This window comes from Botrytis porri, assembly GCF_014898465.1.
Source record: "Botrytis porri strain MUCL 3234 chromosome Unknown BPOR_011, whole genome shotgun sequence".
NCBI classification, from domain to species: domain Eukaryota; kingdom Fungi; phylum Ascomycota; class Leotiomycetes; order Helotiales; family Sclerotiniaceae; genus Botrytis; species Botrytis porri.
Genome location: NW_024066085.1, coordinates 677,288 through 694,151, shown reverse-complemented (window position 1 = coordinate 694,151; position 16,864 = coordinate 677,288). Strand labels below are relative to the sequence as shown.

At 42.2% G+C, this 16,864-nt stretch overlaps 6 protein-coding genes across 6 annotated transcripts; 3 read left to right on the top strand and 3 right to left on the bottom strand.

The window, feature by feature from the left end:
• The first annotated feature begins 132 nt into the window (after positions 1-132).
• On the top strand, positions 133-1,468 carry EAF01_008241 (uncharacterized protein). Its single transcript, XM_038916497.1, has 3 exons — positions 133-442; positions 504-890; positions 943-1,468. Exons 1-3 carry the CDS (start codon positions 338-340, stop codon positions 1,207-1,209), a joined length of 759 nt encoding a protein of 252 aa, XP_038767859.1. The 5' UTR covers positions 133-337; the 3' UTR covers positions 1,210-1,468.
• Positions 1,469-1,915: 447 nt separating this feature from the next.
• EAF01_008240 (uncharacterized protein) lies at positions 1,916-3,547 on the top strand (the record flags this gene model as incomplete). Its single annotated transcript, XM_038916496.1, has 3 exons — positions 1,916-2,214; positions 2,269-2,491; positions 2,552-3,547. The coding sequence occupies 3 exons, from the start codon at positions 1,916-1,918 to the stop codon at positions 3,545-3,547; spliced, it is 1,518 nt and encodes a 505-aa protein (XP_038767858.1).
• A 1,605-nt stretch (positions 3,548-5,152) lies between these two features.
• EAF01_008239 (uncharacterized protein) lies at positions 5,153-6,961 on the bottom strand (the record flags this gene model as incomplete). The annotated part of the gene is made up of 3 exons (XM_038916495.1): positions 5,153-5,982; positions 6,062-6,559; positions 6,613-6,961. 3 exons carry the CDS (start codon positions 6,959-6,961, stop codon positions 5,153-5,155), a joined length of 1,677 nt encoding a protein of 558 aa, XP_038767857.1.
• Positions 6,962-8,787: 1,826 nt separating this feature from the next.
• On the bottom strand, positions 8,788-9,740 carry EAF01_008238 (uncharacterized protein; the record flags this gene model as incomplete). The annotated part of the gene is made up of 3 exons (XM_038916494.1): positions 8,788-9,113; positions 9,168-9,428; positions 9,455-9,740. The coding sequence occupies 3 exons, from the start codon at positions 9,738-9,740 to the stop codon at positions 8,788-8,790; spliced, it is 873 nt and encodes a 290-aa protein (XP_038767856.1).
• Positions 9,741-10,160: 420 nt separating this feature from the next.
• On the bottom strand, positions 10,161-10,709 carry EAF01_008237 (uncharacterized protein; the record flags this gene model as incomplete). The annotated part of the gene is made up of 1 exon (XM_038916493.1): positions 10,161-10,709. The coding sequence occupies one exon, from the start codon at positions 10,707-10,709 to the stop codon at positions 10,161-10,163; it is 549 nt and encodes a 182-aa protein (XP_038767855.1).
• Positions 10,710-12,894: 2,185 nt separating this feature from the next.
• EAF01_008236 (uncharacterized protein) lies at positions 12,895-14,996 on the top strand (the record flags this gene model as incomplete). Its single annotated transcript, XM_038916492.1, has 4 exons — positions 12,895-12,970; positions 13,044-13,344; positions 13,410-13,666; positions 13,744-14,996. The coding sequence occupies 4 exons, from the start codon at positions 12,895-12,897 to the stop codon at positions 14,994-14,996; spliced, it is 1,887 nt and encodes a 628-aa protein (XP_038767854.1).
• Positions 14,997-16,864: the final 1,868 nt, after the last annotated feature.

Here is a 16,864-nt window from a genome sequence, read left to right as displayed (position 1 = left end):
CTATTGCTTAATTTAATTTCCCCGCATTTCTTATCTCTTATCTTAGCGCATGATTTGTGGGTTGATGATGGATTGATGATGGCATGTTTTAAAAAATGTTATTATATGCCTGATTTCATGCCTGATTTCATGCCCGATTTAATGCCTGATATATCAGTTGCTTTTTGCTTTGGTATTGAGGTAAGCTCTCGCTGAGGGGGGACGAGTACGAATAAAACAGATTCCCCCACCATAAATACAACTTTGTCTGACGTACTTTCAGGATCCAAATCTGCAAGACTTATTTCTAATTTCTAACTCTTTCCGTCAGCATATCTGCCGAAAGATTAATATCAAAATGTCACCTCCAGCTATTATTGCTCCATCTATTTTATCTGCAGATTTTGCAGAATTAGGCAAAGCATGCTCTGATACAATCGGTCAAGGAGCAGATTGGCTCCATGTAAATGAATATCGGTCCACAATGTTGAAATCATGCTAATCGGTGCTTTTGTGATTTGCAGGTAGATATCATGGATGGGCACTTTGTGCCAAACATTACTTTTGGAGCACCTGTCGTCACAAAAATCAGAAGCCATGTCGATCGACCAACGGCTAAACATGGAAAGGGAACATTCGACTGTCATATGATGATTGCTGAGCCAAAGAAATGGGTAAAGGAATTTCAAAAGGCCGGATGCGATCTTTACTGCTTTCACTACGAAGCTGCAATCTCGAGCACTGCAGCAGAAAGTCCGGAATCAACGAGCGAATCGAAGACAAACCCAAAAGAATTAATCAGATATATCCATGACAATGGAATGTTGGCAGGAATAGCGATCAAACCAGATACCAAGGTTGACGTGCTATGGGATATTCTCGAGAACCCCGAAGAAAAGGAAAGACCAGATGTGAGCATTTTCATGACACAAACATAAGAGAACAAATCGCTGATAATTGTAGATGGTATTGATCATGACCGTCCACCCTGGGTTTGGCGGACAAAAGTTTATGGCATCTGAATTACCCAAGGTCGCTGAACTCAGAAAACGATACCCAGACCTCAATATCGAAGTTGATGGTGGATTGGGTCCTGGAACAATTGATCAGGCCGCAGATGCTGGCGCCAATGTGATTGTTGCGGGTAGTGCTGTTTTTGGAGCCAGAGACCCATCCGAAGTTATTGCCAAGCTTAGACAGGCTGTTGACAGCAGAAGGGAAAAACTTTAATGACAATGCAATGTAATGTGACATACAAGTTCGTACACGGCGGCAATAACGGAACATGGTCGGATACATAGAAGTCGATATATGTGTTCGATCGTATCGCAAAGTTCCAAACTTCAATGCAAGCGGCAATGCATATAGAAAAATAGAGATAGATTCCCAGTCTTATCCGTCCAATATAACCTTCAACTTCCTTAATTTGACAAAAGGAGTTCCACATAAGATTGCCATGCAACGCAAACCCTTCCGGCTTCGAGGAAAGGGAGTTATAAAGAGCAACTTCATGGTCAAATACTAGTTTTGGACATCCACTTGAAGCAAAATAAGTATAGAGATCCCGAGAGTTCGCCGGCTGATGACTTATGCCCCCTCATTATTGGCTGCATGAGTCGACTTGCCAGGTTTAGCATGGACCCGAGAACATGGGGATGCGGATGTGCCAGAATCAAATTTGCGGGGTGAAGACGGATTTCATGATCGGCAGTTTTGAGGCTTCAACTATAATTAAACTCGATGTCGCTGAATATCTTATGTTGAAGTTGTATTCATTCTTCAATTGAGGCACAAACAAGCAAAAGTCTTTTTGGTGTTGCGAGATACCCCTCAAGCTATTGTTATCATTCCCCCCCGGTGTTCAAATCTTGCATCGGACCCTGCAGCACATCCTCCCGGCAAAAGAACCGGTAATTGATCATCGCTCTAGTACACCATGGCCGTTGTCGATTTTCTTCTCACGCCTTATACGATTCCAATCGCATTGGTGCTCTTCTTTGCTGTTCCGTATTTCACATCCAACACAGCTATTCGAGATATCCCCGGACCCTTCGCAGCGAAATTCACAAGACTATGGCTACTGCTACAAGCGCGATTGGGATATCGATATTTGAGTGTTCATGATGCGCATGCCAAATATGGAAAGATGGTTAGGATCCAACCGGATCATGTCAGTATCGCAGATGATGCTGCGATCCAGCAGGTTTATGGTCATGGCAATGGATTCTTGAAGTCGTAAGTTGCTGAGTGAGCTGTGAAAATTTCAATTGCTAATTTGGTTCTTGGTAGAGAATACTATGATGCTTTTGTCTCTATTCAGAGAGGTCTATTTAATACTCGAGATCGTGCCGAACATACGAGAAAGCGCAAGACTATTTCGCACACTTTTTCTACAAAGAGTATTGGTCAATTCGAACAATATATGCATGGAAATTTGGATCTGTTTGTGAATCGATGGGATGCATTGTCAGATAATGCTCATGGCCAATTTGCAAAAATTGACTGTCTTCACGTATGACCAAACTCGAAATCTAGGCTGCATTGCAATTTACTAACAAGTTTGCTTTTGTAGTGGTTCAACTATCTCGCTTTCGATATTATTGGCGACCTTGCATTCGGAGCTCCATTCGGCATGCTCGAAAAAGGAAAGGATATCACGGAAATCAGAAAAACACCCGATGCACCTGTTACTTATGCCCCCGCTGTCGAGGTTTTGAATCGTCGAGGCGAAGTTTCCGGTACACTAGGCTGTCTACCACAACTGAAGCCATACGCCAAATACCTCCCCGATCCTTTCTTTAGTCAAGGTCTTGCCGCAGTAGAAAACTTAGCTGGTATTGCTGTTGCTCGCGTGAGCCAACGTCTTGATCGTGATAAAGAAGATGGTCGCGTTGATCTCCTCGCAAGACTTATGGAAGGAAAAGACGAGACGGGTGCCAAACTTAGCCGCGCAGAATTAACCGCAGAGGCTCTTACTCAACTCATCGCCGGCTCAGATACTACATCTAACACATCCTGTGCAATTCTCTACTGGATTTGCAAAACTCCAGGAGTCCTTCAAAAACTTCAAAAGGAATTAGATGATGCGATTCCCGCAGGCATCTATGTTCCCACTTTCGATATGGTAAAGGATTTGAAATACATGAATAATGTCATCCAGGAAACCCTCCGCATTCACTCTACCTCTTCTCTCGGTCTCCCACGTATCGTCCCACCTGAAGGAGCAGAAGTATGTGGAAAATTCTTCCCCGGCTACACTGTCCTTTCCGTACCCGCTTACACAATCCATCATTCTAAAGAAATCTGGGGTAATGATGCAGATGAATTTGTACCAGACAGATGGAACAATTTGACAGAGAGACAAAAGAATGCTTTCATCCCATTCAGTTATGGACCCAGAAGTTGTGTCGGGAGAAACGTGGCGGAGATGGAATTGGCACTTATTGTCGCGACGACATTCAGGAGATATGAATTTGATCTGTATCAGGATGTATTGGAGACGAGAGAGGGATTTTTGAGAAAACCGCTGGAGTGTATGGTGGGAATTAAGAAGAGGACGAATATCTGATAGAGGGTAGTTGTTGGAGGGGTTTATATATATTTATTTAGCTTTTGTCTTGTATTAAGGATAAGATTGAGTGTCATCTATTGTACATTATTGGAGAATTGTATTCATTTATGAACATTGTAAAGATCTTGATGGAAGTCATTTGCTGGAGTGCATGCAATTGCTTGGTCGATGAATGTGCAACTCATAGTAAAAATGTTTATACAGTAAAATTCTGATGAAATATTTTTGCTCACACAACTGAACCACAATGAAATATCATGTCTCCCCCATAACAGAGTTCCTCCTTCACTCCATCCATGCACAAATACCATACCGTACAATACCATACAATACACACACATACCCCTCCCCGATACCTAGTCCCTCGCCTCCCAAAAAATAATCCGAAAATCGCCCACAGATTAATACTACATAACCTCAAAACTCTTGCCCCTCCTATCGAATAATCATCCGAATTAGTGTAGGGGTTAACATAACTCGCTTTCATCATCACATGATCATCAACTCATGCTATCTGGAGCCGAGTAGCCCCGGGTTCGATTCCCGGATTCGGAAATTTGTTTTCGTTTTTGTTGCCCTCAGTCTTTTTTTTGGGAGGAGGAGAGATTGATAGATGATATAGGTTAGTAGAAGGGAGGGCTTTACAATATTCATTTAGAGGTTTTTGAATTTGAGAAACTGGAGAGAGGAGGGGAGAGGTGGAAAAGTTTTATGCAGAGTATGTCTGTGCGTGGATGGGATCCGCATTATAATGGAGCGGTGGCGTGTGTGGTGAGGGGCGAGAGAGGCACTTGGTAAGTGTTTGATGAGGGTTTAAACCTAAGTGCATGAATTTATATTGTATGTAGGGCTTTCAGAGTTACTTCGTCGTTTTGCTGTTGGAGGAGTGATGATTAGATTCACTGAGAAGGGGGTTTCTTCACTGATGAAGTAGACTCTTTTGAGTCTAGTCGAGATGCTTCGAAAGTTATCAATATTATTATGAATTTCACTTATTGAAGCCTCGCAGTTTCTCCATCGATTATAACAAACTGACTTGGATTCGTCCCAAGATCAACAAACCCCAATCCAAATACCAGACTTGAGACACCAGTACATCCTAATAATTTCCCCCCAAATTTCCTTGCCAATAGTGCTGTAAAGAGACATCGACTGATAATACGGTGGACTTACATACTAGCTAGTATGCATAGAGGACAAGACTTGTGTTTCACGATAAATGTAGCCGAATTAACTACCGTTGTTAAAAGAAAGAGGATAAGATAGAGAGGTGAATAAAAGAACAACTTTTGCAAGCGCAAGGGAAAAATGGAATGCCTGGGGGCAAAGTGGGGTGGAGATGGACTCTGAAGTAGGAAGGCTCGCGAGATTCGGAAGAGACTACTGTCATGACTGGACAAAAGCTCAAGCATATCGACATTCCAGTTCTGAACATAGAACTCAGTTGTGATCTATGTTCTTTTTCATACAATTGATAAAACTCTTGTCCTGCTCCAGTCCAATCTCGTATGCGGTGTTTGAGTGTTCGGCGACTGGAGTTAACTTTATGGATCTGATGACAGACTCGATCTCTTTCCTGCCGCAGAACTTTAAGGGATAGTTCTAGCGATTGGCAAGCAGGTCATCCCACCACTCTAGAATCCCTTTAAGCCATTCCTGGCCGTGGTTGGCAAAATTGCTCTCCAAAAACTGTTTGACATCGGTTACAATCAGGGTTGAAAGTATATCACCCGATGCTGAGCTAGCGGGATTACGCTCAGCCGATACAAAAGCACAGCAGGCAAGAGACCGAGTCTTAATTTCTTCTTTTTCTTTCTCTTTGAGCTTGTAGGATTCATGTTCAACAATCATGACAAAGGTCCACTCATTCGGAATAATCTCTCTACTTACTTGAAAGATTCCATTGCTCTTTGAATCACCAATGCCCATATCGTCGCTATAAAGACCTGCGCAGAGTGGTAAAACTTGATATCCTGGGCCGATATCGTCGATTGGTTCCATGACGAGGATCTTCACCAGAGTCTTTCTCAAGTCTGAGAACCACACGTATCTCTCGCTGAAAGAAACCCCGATGAATCGGGCTAAGCTCTGGACAAGTTGGGAAGGGTGTCGGTTCGCCTCTTTCAACGGCATAGCCTGATACCCAGGATCATCAACCTCTGAGTGCGACGACCAATTTTTCCGAAATCGATCAAGTATGTCAAGGCCACCTTCACTATCGCGTATGCTATTTTCGTCAGTCTCACCACAGGTAATATATATCATCTGCTCGACCAAAGGCGTAATATAACCCAAATCGAAAAATGGTGGCATTCCGTCTTCGAGAAGATAGTAGAATTTGCTCATATCATTCATGAAGCTCTGGGATCTTTCACTGATATCGTTAGCTCGACTTGCTTCTTCATTGTCGGGACCGAGATTTGAATCGAGCGCTAGAATGGGCTCATCATTGTATCTACGAGAGTATTGATCGTTGTAGAATTTTCGCGACATGCGAATGGCAGTGCATACAGGTCTGTGTCGAAAATTCTCTCAATGCTTGGTCTCTAAGTATCTTCATCTTTGTCGCGAGTGGAATCTGAGGGGTATCCAGTAAATACAAAGATCGAAGACTCGGAAAGTCATTGATTAGCTTGACTAGAGAGGCATCATTTATCTTTTGATTGCCACAAAGACTTAAGATCCTCAACACCCCAGCTTTCCTGGGCTGCTTCAGTACCTCTATTATATGATCAGGCAATAGATCGAACGGACCCAAGTCAATGCTTTTTTCAGTTTCTAGTATTTGACTGAAAAGATATCGTGCAGCAGCAGAACTTGCAAGAATCGTCGGTGTCGCGAATATGGTTGATTTCAAGGCAAGTCGGAAATCAGGCAGGAGCGTCGCACGTTTAATTTTGGCAGGCAGCTCCCTGATTGGACAATTGAAAATCTCCTTCAAGAACTTTTCCATGCAAGCTTTGCGTAGTGTCAATGGCGGAGAAAAAACTGGCAAGACGTTGATTGGCTCTGATATGAATTTAAACCTTGCAAACTTTGTAAGTTGTAGGGGGAAGACAGACCTTGACCAGAGTCCAAGAGCAGTGCAATCTCTGCACCAACACGCATCTGCCATGTTTTCCTTGGCCAGACGCTGTTTAGTGCCCAACTGTCAATAAGACCTGGTTTGCTCAAATGATGAATCCATTCTTTCCAAGCTTCTTCGAAGTGCTCCTGTTCGTGGCCGTAGGCCCCCATATACTCAGTGGCAGTCAGAGGAATCATACTCGGAACCCCAGAATTCTTAATCATTTCCCACACTCTAGGGTTCGATTTGGAATGAATATTGACGAAACAATAGCGGATTTTGTCGATGTCTGTTATATCCAAAACAGTGATACCTTCATTATTGTCGGCTTTATCGAATTCCATATTGAAAGTTTGCGGAGAACAAGAGGAAGTCGAATAACCGTCCTCCTTGAACGAATACCCCATGAACAGACATGTCATAGTAAAGGGAAACGGATTAGTTTCTTTCCGTATACACCAATCCGATCTGTTAGGCGGCGGGAAGGGCAGAATGTCAGTCATTACTTGCAAAAGCAAAGGTTTTGGGGAGGATAAGTATGAAAGGGTTTAGGATAAGGAAATAAATTCTGGCACAAGATCAGTGTGCAGATAGGGACTTGATCACGAACTCTCAGAGACGTGTAGCCCAACTCTTTTCATGCTCAAGGTCAATTCTGTTCTGAGGGCTCTGAAACAATTGCACCGCGTTGGAAAGCAGTTCGATAGCATCTGGTCCGAACATACATTCTAATATAAAGTAAGCTTCGAACGAAGAGTAAATGATCAAAGGAAGTTCATTACGATGATGAACAGTTGCAAGTGTTCGATATCGGCTTCCGATTTTGGAAATAACATAGACTTGGTGTCTTTCCAATAACTGTCAGTCACTGTTTTAATGTGACAGAAAGGTTAAGAGACGAAAAGAAATCAAAATCTTGAAAAGGATATGCTTCTCAGTAAAGCTGCACTCACCTATTCCCCATGGTTTGGGATGAAAGCGATGATATTCAAAAACCACCTTTTATTAATGCGTGGTTGAGGGGTTTGGAAGAAGGAGACGCGTGGAATCATTCACACGCTTCAAAAAGCAGCACGAAGAAGCGTGACAAGCTAGTAATGACCGAAAGGTTGCCTTACCTCGCTCGACACACGGTTTGCAGGACTACCCACGCACTATCCCAAGGTCAGCATCTTGCAACTCAAAGGACCATAATATTAGAGTTTCCGATATATGGAGAGTTTCTAAAGTCCAAACACGTACTAAAGAGTGTATGAGATCACACAACACTTCATTTGTTTCTTTCGCGTGTGCACGTGATCATAAATAGAGTTAAGATGGACTGCTAGCCACGTTGTGATCTCTTGACCTCTTGACCTTGAAGGAAATAGATGCACATATGTACATATGTACTTCATCTATCTAACTCAATCAGTATTCAGACACTGCCGATTATTTCGACTTCAAATTTAGGCTATTAGGTGTGAAGCTCTCTCTTCCAGGCTGAATGAAGATACTACTCGATGCGATGTCTTGCACTCGATACTTCCGCTAATAAAGAATATAGATCCCCCCTATTCTTCTCGCACACTTCATTAAATCTGTGAAGGAGACTGAAAGAGAGTTGTACTTGAGGCACTGCTTCCGTTAGTCTTTGTGGCCGGGAACTATCTCATTATCTCATTACAACTAACTAGAAGGATCTCCGAAGCGACTTTGAACAACCAATGCTGATTCCAGAACAAGAATGTAAGCATAGAAGAAAGACTTTCGTTTGAAGTCTTTCTGCCATTTTCTTCAACAACGTTAGTTTCTATCATTGAGATAAGATCTAAACGTGACCGTAGGTAATTTTTGATGTTGTCATAATTCGTTATTTTGTACTAACTAGCTCTACTGCTTGCAGAGTGGGGAACTTTAGGCTATTGAGAATGACTGAGTCTCGAGACATTCATACCAGATAAATGCTACATTCCCGTTCATGGCCTGGAGTCTCCCCGTATGTATTTTTTTCTCACTCCCCCCGCCAGCCTGTGGCACTACCTCCCTTGAGTTATTTTATTAGGCCCAGAGAAGAACCTCCTGTCGAACTTTAATTGCTGTATAAAGCTGCCAGCATCGAAAAGCGAGCCGTATCTGTTTCCCCAATCGCAGCCTCGGACTAACTAGGTCCTACCTAAGAACTCCAACATCATCCTACCATTATCATCTCTGATCCCAAACAAAAGATTGGCCTTTTTGCAATTGCTTTTACTTCCGCCTCGCTGCATCTCTGCAAATACAGCAAGGTAGTGCCTCTCTTCCAGAAATCTCGAGCTTGCTTTATAATCATGTCGTCTTCCTTGCCTGTAACAGCTTGTTGAAGAAACTGATCTATATCAGCCACGAGCAATTGCGTTTCATAGTTCTTGACAAATGCGATGGAACCTGTACATTTCTGACCGGTGTTCGCCTCGGCGTATGCAATTTGTGCTTTTGCCTTGATAAATGCGGTTCTATGACGGAAAGAATGTTTGACTGCTCATGGGAGCGGCTTATATGTTTGGGAAACGACAGTTAAGTTCCATTTACCTGGGAGGATTACCCTGGGCTTTTGTCGGGTATAGTTCATCCTACTATTGTCCTTCTTTTCATCATTTGTCAAGTCGAACTCGAATAGATCATTGGCTATTGGCGCAATTTTCATTTCGCCGTCCAGCTCAGATATTGCCATAGTCTTTGCCGGAATCCGCGTGCCATGTGCCACATTCTTCCGATTTGTATCTGGATTAGAGAGAGGACTCGAAGGGAATTGGCAAATCCATTGATGAGGAACGAAAGTGTGAGATTGACCTCTCGGAGACTTAGAGCGTACACACCTTCTTGGAAAGGCCTGGAATTAGTTGCGTTCCTGTAAGGTAAGTTGAACGTCCTTTCATCGGATGATAAAACGCAAATGACTTGAGAAACCAGAAAGTGTGGTGGCTCAATGTGGTTGTCACCAAGACTACCTGTGGCTGGCTCGAATGCCATTGAATACAACTCCGAATCATGGATACCTGATATCTTTGTTCCCTGGAGAATCTTCATCTTTCTCCTAAGCGGTAACCCAGAAGTGCCCAGAAGGTAGATAGTTTTGAGGTTTGGAAACGCAGCGAGAATCATCTCAAGGGCAGCCGGGCTGATTTATTTGTTGCCGCACAGACTCAAGACAGTGACATTTTCTCAGTTCATAGAGCTCATTAGTTTTTCTAAGATGTGAAGAATATGACCTGAACCCAGATTCACAGGGTGGCCTAGGTCTATAACAGACTGGGTTTCCAAAGCCTCGTCCAATAACCCCCTTGAATTATAGTACCTCGATAACCTTAAAGGCTTTTCACGACTCTTGGAGATTACTGTCGACAAGAAGCTGAGCATCAACGATGCTCAGTCTAATAGTTTTCGGAAGTTCCCAGTTGTTTGCAGGTGCAAATCGTTGAAAAATTTGATTGAGCTAGGGTTTGTAGAGAGGGTGCTCCAGTAACAGACTGGGTTTGGTTGACTGTGAAGATATGATTAGTCAACTTATTAAGCCAATGCTGCTTAATGAAGTTCAGTGGAAAGGAAATGCGAACCTTGGGGATGATTCGACAAGAGATCATAAGTATCTCCAACGAGTACCATCCAAATTTCATGTGGCCAAGTATCGCCTAGTATATCAGCATCAATGACTCTAAATTTGTCAAGACACCCATCATAATTCTGATAAGGTGTCATAGTTCTTCCTGTTTCGCTGGCATGACGTCCTCCAGCAAAAAAGACATTTGCCGATAAAGGTGTCATACGCGGCGCGTGCATCTGATCCAAGGAATTCCATTTGACAGAACCCACACGAAAGAGACAATAACCAATATTCTTCGGGTCTGTGATTTCATAAACAAGATAAGGTTCAGATCTACCCAACTCAGGATCAAATTCTTTCATCGAAATCGTGTCATTTGCAGCTTCGTAACCAATATAAGGTATGAATGTAAAGCCAACAGCAAGACAAGTTTGAATGAAAGGAAATATTGTTTCGCGCTGATGATTGCTCGTAAGGTCATCTCTGGATCCAATGAGTGTCGCAGATTCAAATTCGTACTGGATCTGCATTCTGTTTGTCGATGACGAATATATCTTGATGATATTGACGCAAAGTTTGAATAAGACGTCGTGATGGAGAACTATGTAAGTGTTGATATTTAGCACTTGATATCATGATCTTCAATCATGGTTGGTTGTTGAAGAACACAGATAGATATTAATCAAGAAGGAAGTTACTCAGCATCACGATTTTGAATACTGGCCAGCTGGAGGTAACCCAGGTTAGTTTTGGCAATTACTAAATCATTCATTCCGAATAATGATTCCAATTATTTGAAATATTTGGAAGTTTTGGAAGTTTTGAACGATGTTGTAGTAGTAGTTATGGTTGTGGAAATGGAAGCTGGAGTGGGGAAGAATTCAAAGGGTACTCGAATCATAAATAGAAAAAGCTCAAGCCACACTTGACTTTCCGGATAGTCTTGACGGCGACCCGTCTTGATTTGTCTGTTCTTGAGTTCTTGTACTAGACCTAGTACAGATTGCCTGAGGGGTAATGGAATGTTCTTGGTGTTGTCATGAAGTCACAGAAGGTTGGAAAGTTAACCGAGTTTCATGTCAGGGGCAAATAGAATGTTTATATTTTTGTCAAAACAATATTATTTACAGGTTATTAGATTTGATTGATTACAAAGACTGTCTGCATGGGTTTGAATAGATAATATGAGGAATAGTGTTTTATGGCGGATTTTACTGTCAAGTGTAAGAATTGATATATGTTGATTAGGTGACAGTGAGCATCTAACTAGTTGTGTTGGTATAAGTTTATGCTAAATGGACATGATTTCACATGATCTTGTACTAATTAGAATCTTGGTGGTAGCCTGATTGTTCACACTGTCCCATCGGTAGTCTCGTGACAATCTGTAGAATCGCCATCAAATGGTAGTTTCTCGAAGGTGTACTGGGACGACAAGTAGTAGCTTATGTCTTTGCATGGTAAGGAAGAGAAATACCATTTCGGTTCAAATTGCCAACCACATGGCCCAAATCACGGTCAAACTGTTGGTTGCGGTGTCCATTCTTCTTCAATTCTAGCTAATCCCGTCAATCACGGAGAGACGGCTCTTTCGTTGGATAATCCCAAAGCTTGGAGCTCATAGGTCTTGTCACTGGTGTCCCAGTTGATTAGCACTGTTGCCCACTTCATATTAGCTGTCTTAATATAGATCTTCCTAACTAGTTGAATTCTTCCGAAAAGATAAACTAAGATGTTCTGTAAAGAAGATCTAAGTTGAGATTTGTTAGTACTTATGTAGGTGTCAGAAAGCAAGAGGTGAATAAACTGGATTACAATAAATTTGTGAATCATTTCAGGAACAAATAGCCTGAAATTAGAACGGTTCAGGGATGGTTACTTGCATATTCTGCAGCTGAACTGTGAGGTTTAATAGTATTGGGCTCCCACATTGCAAATTGTTTCAACATCTCTGTATGTATAAGCCGGACTGTTGTTGTGTTGTTTTCTTCACTACAATGTCATTATACTTTGAATCTACGATTCTTTGAAGTAACTTGATTGGATTTGTTGATAGCTTCAGCACTAATCTTCTTTGTGACAACAGCCAGGAAGAATCGAAGCTTAGAACTTCGAAATTCGGTAGGAAAAAATTGATCCGGATTCATCAATCGCCGAAACATCGTCAAATTTCTTGACTTCTATGTTTTCCCTGGCGAATATCGGAACGAATTACCAATTGCACCTAATATCCCCACCTTCTTCCTCTCAACCTAAATAAATTATAACCGGTAAAGTATCGGTAAACCCCATCAAAGATAGCCGAGATCGGCTATGTTCCATGCCCACTTCGCCGATGCGTAAACACCCTTGTCTTCCCGAAACAAGTGGCTTCGGGATATCGCATTTTCCCATCAAATCAGGATTTTGAAGACAATTCCCTCGAACAATCGATCGCGGGGTAGACAAAATTGATGTTCCACTTATTTTCCCTTGCCTCCTTGCTTTTATGGATTTTAGGCATCTACAGGCACTGTGCATATGCGCCTCCATATCATTGGCTAGTAAGAAAGCTGGGCCTCAACTGTTTGTAAAGTCCGTGTATAAAACAGGCTTTTCCAGTTTCTTGCTAATGATTCCTCTTCATATGTACTTCTATAAATTCATTGCGGTACACTTATGCGCGATAAATAGTTGGATGAAACCGTTTGATCAAAGATAGAAAAGTCGCTCAACATGGGACAAAGACATCAACTCTTCGTGATTGCCAAGATAAATGGGCGATACCGTGGATTAGCAGCAATACACCACCGTGAGTTTCTCTTTTTGACTACCTGCAAAATTTGCCTTTAAATTCACCCACATACTAAACAAGAGCTCGTCAGAATGCCTCTGGGGCGCTAGCGCTCTTCAAGTCTGTCTAAATATCCTCAAAATCTTGCAATCTCCGGCCAACAGAATCGCATTATCGCATGAACTTCGCCATGCAACTCGCCTTAAAGAGGAAGATTGGGCGCGGAGAATTGGATTCGCAAAAGTTTCTGTGGCCGATATCCCATTCCCTTTATTCTTACATGTTTGGTTGTCGGAGCTGGCCTCAGAGCAAAGGATAGTTATCATGCTCGAGTCCACAATCTTCCTTTCAATCTACCATTTCATGGAAGCGATAACAACGACGGAATTACGGTATTCGATATCACTGAACTGATGTAAGTGCAATACTGCTTCGTTAATCTTGATTTATCTAATAGCGACGAAGAGGAAGACGGGGCTCCCCCAAAGCCCCCCGCCATGACCCCGCTTACTGGACCCCAATATCTTTGGGGATATTATAGAAGAGATTACCAATCGAATCAAGAAAAATTCCAAGATCTGGTTGAAAGCTTTCAAGCTTTGCCGCTAATTGATGGGAAAGCTCTGTATAGTGCATGGCCTAACAGCTCGTGGAGGATAATGGTACAGGGTGGCGGGGAGAGTGAATGGAACCGTGTTGAACAAGTCGTGGCAGGTAGGTCTAGCTTGAGACCCCTTCATCATTTGATCACCCGCGTCACTTGATACTTTTGACTGATCCTTTGATTACAGAAGAAAAAGTTTCTGGGCAGAAGAAATCGAATTTTGTAAATTCTGAAATTTCAAGCCTCAAAGCATTCTCTCTTGTCAAGGTTCTGAACTCAGCAATTGCAAGTTCACCCTCCGAACTTCCGCAGATTCTTGAAAGGGCATCGCTCCTTTGGGACTTCTATCCTGCCGCCAAGGCAAAGCTATATGCTGATCCTGCCGATGTGTCGAATTTTGCATCGGCACGTCGGATTTTGAGAAGTATTCTTAGAAATGAAAATAAAATAGACCTTAGTCCCTTCGAACTGACTACCGAGCAAATTTCAGAAGTATTGGAGGAAGCATTTAAAGATCCGATGGATGTGGTTAGTTTGAACTTGTCTGGAAACCTCAACATCACCGAACCATTTCTCAAAGGAATCTTGATCAAGTTTCCTAGACTTGAAACATTGTATCTTTTGAATACCCCCCAAATTTCTTTGGAGAATAAGATTGGGCTATTAAGAGGATCTACAATTCAACTTTACGACACGGAGCTTCTTGCATTGCCATTTGTGGAGAAAGATGACGGGATGACGCACGAGTTCAAAACATTTGAGCCAAGATTAATCCCGCTTTATGGTTACATCAAACCAGTCATTCATCAAATGATCATAATGGCATGCTGTAGTACAGAACTGGTCCCGCGCGACACAGATGGAGGCCTCAATATCGAGTCTATGTTTGAGAAAGGCATATTATTGGACGCTTTTGGTCGAGACCATTCTTGTATACCTTTTGGAGAAGTAAATCTCAAGCCATCTGCGTTGATAACCGGGATTGGTCAATACGTACATTATGTAATGAACCAGCAGCGGTATCTTGACATTGGAATGATGAATCCTCCAGCATTGAATATCGCAAAGCAATTAGCAATGCCTCATACTTTCGAAGATAACGAGAATTCATTTGGAGTTGGTACCATCTCTGAGTATTTCTACCATACGCCAAACGACAATTGGTCTCTATCCCATATTGGAGGGTGGTGGAAGAAATATTCTAAAATTGCTCCAGGTGAATGGACTTTAGTTCTGATTGGGGAAACTGATCGTTGGGACGGCCCAAAGGAGGAATGTGCAAAAGTGCGATACGCTTTTGTGAGCGCTGCTCCTCCCACAGATACTGAAGATCCAACTCTAGACTCATATGTTCCGAAATTTATCATCCGGGATTTTCGTGGATTCCTTGACAGTATTATTTCTGATGTGTCAGATCAACAACAGATCTTAGAAATCTAGAATAGAGCTGTAGAACCGACTACTCCAAGTTTAGCCTTAAAGTTGAGTGGAAGACAAGAGGTGGAGTCACTAATGCATGCGCTTGTATACCCGGAGAATGGTCCAGGAGAAGTAGAAAATTCAGGAACTATATCGTCAAGATCAGCAAGATCAACAAGTCGTGCATCGTCAATATCAATAGATTGAAGCGTGGATGATGATCTCAGTTCTTGGGGGGATGGGGAGGGGGATGGATAAATCTCTTGAGTTGAGAAATGATCATTATATATCAACGCTAGCTGGGTCCGCTTACCGATAAAGTGCGTATGTCTTGTTTCGTAGTATATGTTTCCTGTCTGTATTAACAGACCTTTCTGCTTCGGAGCCCTTCGCAAGCCAGTCAATACATTCTTTACACATGCGATTAAAAATTCGAATTCGAGAGAACATTCTCTTCTAGTACCACCGAGTGAGCATGAAACTGAATGCACATTTGATATCTAGTTCCTTTAAATGAGAAAGGACATTCTGCCATTAGCTGGTCCAAGGATATTGGTGTATCTAGATGATAATAGACTGATCCATTAGGATTGATGTATGTAGAGTGCACCCAATTTCATCGGGCTGCGTTTCGGTGACCTGTCTGAAATGACCTAAAGCATGTTCTAAAGTATTCTACATTAGCATTGATGATACTGATATTCTTAGAATCTCTCGAAGTATATGGAAATTAAAAACTTGTGAAGCTTTTCGAGTCTGTGTTGCTGCCTGTCATCAAAAGAATGGGTAAATCTGATAGGACAACATCAGACTGATGTCTGAGGACTAGCAGGCTGAGTCTATAAACCGGACAAAATCTGTTGGCCCGGTCGGATGGGAGGTCGGAACCCAAGAAGATGACAAATATCCCGACCATGAAAGACAAGGCTTGAGTATGATACATGAAGTCTCAGAAGCATCTGACTACCACGTGAAGGCATTTGTGTTCCAGATGTTCAAGTGTCAGTCGAACCATCTGCCTGTCCAGGGTTAGTCGTGCATGAATCAATATTGCTTAGATGAATGCATAGCCTCGCATATAGGATACACAGTGTATACTTAATGTCATAGAGCACAGAAATTAAATCATGTGGGTGAGTATGAGTAATATCATCTCAATGCAATGTGGCTCGATGCAAAGGTTCGGATTCTTCGGATAGTTGTGAACTTGTGGAAGCATTATTGAAGCAAAGTCGTTGACAATAGTGGAACAAGGAGTGCCGGATGTTAGAGTATAACTTTCCACTGAGAAAATATATAGTTACCCATCCACATGAAATGATGTCTGACTAGACAGATTCGGGGCAGATTGGAAATGGCATTCAGCAATCGGATGTAATCTTGTCGAAAAACGAGGTTGTTAAAACATGATGCAACATTCCGATAGATAGTATCAATGAGAGCGGTTTAAGTGAGATTTCATAGATGGGCTGTGGATGAACGAGTTGGAGAAAGAGATTATAATTCAACTGTAGTTCAATTGACAGTAGCACGAATGATTGACCAAGGCTAAGGATGAGAGACATTGGACGATAGAAAAAAGCACGGACATTGGTAATGGCACGTGACAGTAGCTTGCACTAGGTTTGTTTCTTTATTCAACCATCAGAATCACCTCAACCATCTTTTTCAAAAGCAGAGGATCAAAGATATATGACATGATGCAAAAGCCAAACGCCGAGATATATATATGTATACAAAGTATATGAATCTTCACCCGACACTTGCTTAGCTGGCAATTATTCAATGCAGGTACCTCGATCATACCGCCCGCACATATGAGCTCGGATACTGTACCTACCTATATTTGTGCTTCACACAACCAGGTCAGGATGACTGGGTGGCAGTAT

Bases quoted from the DNA above. Each gene is read 5' to 3' on its own strand.
- EAF01_008241 (XM_038916497.1), top strand. From the start codon at position 338: ATGTCACCTCCAGCTATTATTGCTCCATCTATTTTATCTGCAGATTTT. The intron at 443-503 runs GTAAATGAATAT...TGTGATTTGCAG, and splicing joins AAGGAGCAGATTGGCTCCAT to GTAGATATCATGGATGGGCA. The intron at 891-942 runs GTGAGCATTTTC...TGATAATTGTAG, and splicing joins AAGAAAAGGAAAGACCAGAT to ATGGTATTGATCATGACCGT.